Source organism: Pseudochaenichthys georgianus, chromosome 7 (assembly GCF_902827115.2).
Source record: "Pseudochaenichthys georgianus chromosome 7, fPseGeo1.2, whole genome shotgun sequence".
Lineage (NCBI taxonomy): Eukaryota > Metazoa > Chordata > Actinopteri > Perciformes > Channichthyidae > Pseudochaenichthys > Pseudochaenichthys georgianus.
The window spans coordinates 20,629,202-20,633,646 of record NC_047509.1 but is presented as its reverse complement, the minus strand read 5'-3'; the positions used below and the strand labels follow the sequence as shown (position 1 = coordinate 20,633,646).

The 4,445-nt window shown below is 40.4% G+C and overlaps 1 protein-coding gene across 1 annotated transcript; it reads left to right on the top strand.

Annotated features, from left to right (window-relative positions):
- The first annotated feature begins 252 nt into the window (after positions 1 to 252).
- Positions 253 to 3,624, top strand: ssr4 (signal sequence receptor, delta). Its single transcript, XM_034086483.2, has 6 exons — positions 253 to 435; positions 642 to 760; positions 852 to 926; positions 1,309 to 1,398; positions 1,516 to 1,581; positions 2,981 to 3,624. The coding sequence occupies exons 1-6, from the start codon at positions 387 to 389 to the stop codon at positions 3,083 to 3,085; spliced, it is 504 nt and encodes a 167-aa protein (XP_033942374.1). The 5' UTR covers positions 253 to 386; the 3' UTR covers positions 3,086 to 3,624.
- The last annotated feature ends 821 nt before the right edge of the window (positions 3,625 to 4,445 follow it).

Genomic DNA, 4,445 nt, shown 5'->3' with positions numbered 1-4,445 from the left:
AAAAGTTAACATTTCAAATAAAGTATTTATCAAATGCACATTTGGTTTTGATTACCTTCCAATAGCGGTGCCATATTGATGTATAATAAATACAAATGTGCAACAAAAAGACCTGTTTCACTCATAGACTACTGTATAAATATATAAAGGTTTCACTGTAAACATGTGTCTATGGTTTAACTCGGATGACGTGTCGACATAGTAACTTCCCAGAATGCTCTGCGGCCCAACAGTCCACGTCATTGCTGCGCATGCGCAGAGGTCTTGAACCGGAGAGCTGAGGTGGACTTCTTCCCTTCAGTCAGTGAGAAAGAAACAGTGCAGTTTGGCAGCTGGACCCAAGAAGCAACACAAAACCCACCAGAAAACCCCCAGATACCACCGCCATGATTCGGATAGCCACCTTCCTCGCCCTGTTAGTGGTTGCCTGCTCGGGTAAGTCAGTGGGGGACGAGGGGACATATTTACCGGTTAATAAGCCTGTAATGCTAACCAACCTTAGCTAGCTACTGTTAGCTAGTTCATCAAATCACGTCCATGTGTCATCTCAATAAGAGGTAAATTAGTCTTGGAGACATGTGTAAGAGCTGTTATCTTGTGCAGATGATTAATTCACTAACTTGTACACTGTGTGGTTACAGGAGAGAGCTGCACGGACCCAGCGATCACCCCGTCGGCCTACACCACCTCAGACGCCGTCATCTCCTCTGAGTCGGTCTTCATCGTTGAACTCAGCCTGGCCTGTGCCAACGGAGCCCAGGTAACAGTCCACCTCCAACATTTCAACCAGACAGTGTGAATGTATATGTTGATGTAATGGACTGACTGATGGCCATTTCTGTCCTTTGCAGAGTGTGGTTCTGTATGCTGATGTCAACGGAAGACAGTTCCCTGTGACTAGAGGCCAGGATGTTGGCAAGTACCAGGTATGCAAGTGTGGCCTCATGTTCATATGTGCATGCCGAAGCTGCTTGACACATTACGTTTTCCGCAGTGATTTAACCAGGGTCAAAGGTTCAATGTCCCTGAGTCAATATGTTGAAATCATTCACCTATATTGAAAAGCCAATCAATTTGCTCCAGGTCATCCCTATTCTTTCTCACTTCCCTGTGTACTTTCAGCTTTATTTGACTGTTGTATGTCTTTTAAAAATGGACCTTGAGTCTCTTCAATAAAGCTGATGATGTATTCTTCAATAATGGCAAACAAAAAAGACAATCTAAAAATAATTGTACTTCAGGTGACCATCTCTTAAAGCCTAGAGTTTATCACCAAAGCATTTGTCAGCATCTGATTTCTTTCCTCAGGTTTCTTGGAGTCTTCCTCACAAACAGGCCAGCTCTGGAACATATCAGGTGAAATTCTTCGATGAGGAGTCCTACAGTTCCCTCCGCAAGGTTAGTGATTAATGTTTTTTGATAAGCTCATACTTATGCCACTGACCTCCATTGTATTTGAAATGATTTGGGTTTGGAAAGTTAGTTTTAAAATCGATTGCATCTCTTTTGTTCCAGGCCCAGAGAAACAACGAAGATGTAAATGCCATTCAGCCTCTCTTCTCCGTCAACATTGACCACAGGGTGAGTCCTTTTTACACCTTCAGATCGAACCTGTGTTTATACACAATCATAGTGTTTGGAAAGAAGTCAGTTTATTATTTCTCAAAGAATCTTCAGAAAACATTACAGATGAAAATGGTCAGTTTTAAAAAGTATTTTGCAGAAATTAATGTTTCTATAAGTTAATTTGTATAGAAGATAGATATAGAATCATTTTCATCAGTACAACATTTGTATTGTATCTGACTGTACTGATTTAGAGACAGACCCTGGAGCTGCTCCATAGACGGTTAAATGAGATCCACAAACACTCGTAGTTCAAGGTTAATTTTACGTCTTCAGAGATTAACCGATTGTTTGGTCAGTAGCAGAGTCCGCCCGGTTGTCAGTTGATTGTCGTTTTTCCGTGACCAGCCATTCAGTGTCGTATATCCGGTCACATGTAAACATGTTGGGCACACAACAGCCACACATCATGTTGTTGCTAAAGAAGTGCTTCAGTTTGAATGAAGAAGACTCAAAGCTTGCATTTTGTAAAACCTCTTATTAAGCTGTGGACAACATCACAGAGGTCCTGTAACATGGTGCCGTTTTGGAGAAAATGTAGGTGAATGCAAAAGGTGCATCGCTAACTCTCATTGTACAACATGGAATATGCATTTGTTAGTATCTTTTTTTTTTTTTTTTTTTAATGCAGAACAAGAAAAAGCAAAACTGTTAACAGGTTTTCCCTTTTTCAAGGAACTCAAAGAAGTGCTGATTAGAATTTAGTGGACAAAAGTCAATGTCCCTATGACATCGCCAAATGTGCTTTAGACTATACCTCAAAAATGTATATGCCGATCACCACAATTTTACACAAGTCTAAAACAATAAAATGATGAAGCTTGACATTTTGGACGGACGGGTGTAAACTCCAAGTTGACCAGTTGGGGGAGGCATACAGCCACAGGGCAGTACTTTTAGTTTAAAACTTGCCTCTGGAGGAATGTAAACGGGAGCAATAAAACATGTGCTCTTTATGGCACTATAACAGCCACCATGCTGATTATATTGCAAAAGGTTTATTTTCTGATATTTTCCAGCTGATGATTTACAGCTGGAATCCCTTCATTCAATAAAACACATTTCTATGAAGCCCACAGAGACACTCGGTTAAGCAGTTGTAGCCACTCTGAAAGGCTTGTTTTGACATTTTGGGAACTATTTTGTTATTGCTCCTCTTTACCATGCCGGTTTCTTTTAATGAAATGTATTATTGAAAACGGTAGAATAAGGCCTTATAAAAAGAAATCTTCCACTTTGCTCTCAGCCTCTTTGTGTTTCTAAAACCAGAGGAACTGGAATGTATATATTTTTAACATCTGTTCCTCTGAACATTTTTATAAGCAGTTTCTAAAATGTGTGAATCTCTCCCCAGGGTGCGTGGAACGGCCCATGGGTTGCGACTGAGGTGGTGGCTGCCCTCATGGGGATCCTGGTCTACTACCTGGCATTCACTGCAAAGAGCACCATCCAGGCATAAATGATTCACAATCACTGGATCGTTAAAGACTGAAATCTGGTGGATCTCAAACAACGATCCATCATCCATTGTGGTGGCAAGCCGAGAGGACTTTGCCACTTGATCTGCTTTGAGACGAGCTGGAGCAGCAGTCTTATTTTATTTTTTCTATCCAGACTGTGTCTGTCCGCCATCAGTCTTATCAGTTTTTCCGATGAATTTCGTCACAAGTTTGTCCTGCAAATATGATGGAATTTTGTAATTTTTGTTGATAAAACCAAACAATAAACCTGGCCCACATGACTAAACAAAACAAATATTCATAGTATACTTCAGGCAGTCTTGCTTAAAAGATGTTGTTTCGTTTAGACTAGATAATGCTTTGTCCTTCTGTGCGGATGCACTCGCTCGTGGGAGTGGGATTTGTACGGAAATGCCGAACAACAAGAACAGAGGTCAAGACCTCAAAACATATGAAATGTCAATAACGTGGCTGCACTGGCTGGCCTGAGCAAGTGTTTTGTCTTTTCCATCAGATTGAATAAATGACTTGTTTTTCATTCAGTGTAATTTGTTGCTTCCTTTTTCCGTCCAGTGACAGACTGCCTCATCTATAAATTCCTTTTCCTCTAACACAGACTTGGAGATTCAAGTACTCTTGTTCCATAGCAACACATGCCATCTAAATGTTTCTGCTCTTCTTTTTGTTTGCCAATGGTAAATGGATTCAACATTCCCTGGCCTCATCTAGATCAAACATATTTAGTTATTATAAAAAAGGGACAAATTATGTTAATAGAAATAATCCCAAAGCCCCAGTTTCTGTCCACTTCAAATCTGACAAAAACATTTAAAGTATTATATCTAGCTGTTAATGCTGAAAACTGAAATTACTCTAGAATATTTGATTCAGATTAAAATGTTCATCCCACATACTTATTAAATATGATTTAGTTAACAAACCATGAAGAATAACCCTTTCGTTGCTTCAAACATGATCAACTTGGAGTGGCCGAACTCTCAGTGGACGTAGGGGGCTATTTCTGTCTGCAGTGGAGAGTCATGACTGGCGCACTTAGTACTTTTATGTTTGAACACAGCAGCCGTTTCTATTCCCTCTCAGTGTATGTAAACAGTGAACCTGTTTCAGGTGTTAAATCAGTTGGAGGATGTAGAGCGTCTGTGTTGTATTGACCTGCTGCAGTGCACCGAGTTGAACACACTGTGGCAGCTCTGTGCTGCTTTTTAAAACCTGGGTCCGCAGTGAGGCCTGCTGTTATCTCATGAACAGATCACACATGGTTTTTACTGCTTCATTATCAGCTGTTGCTAATTTAAAGCAATACATTGCCTTATGCAACTTAAGCCCTGCTTTTGTTTT

Bases quoted from the DNA above. Each gene is read 5' to 3' on its own strand.
- ssr4 (XM_034086483.2), top strand. From the start codon at position 387: ATGATTCGGATAGCCACCTTCCTCGCCCTGTTAGTGGTTGCCTGCTCG. The intron at 436-641 runs GTAAGTCAGTGG...GTGTGGTTACAG, and splicing joins GTTAGTGGTTGCCTGCTCGG to GAGAGAGCTGCACGGACCCA. The intron at 1,399-1,515 runs GTTAGTGATTAA...CTTTTGTTCCAG, and splicing joins CCTACAGTTCCCTCCGCAAG to GCCCAGAGAAACAACGAAGA.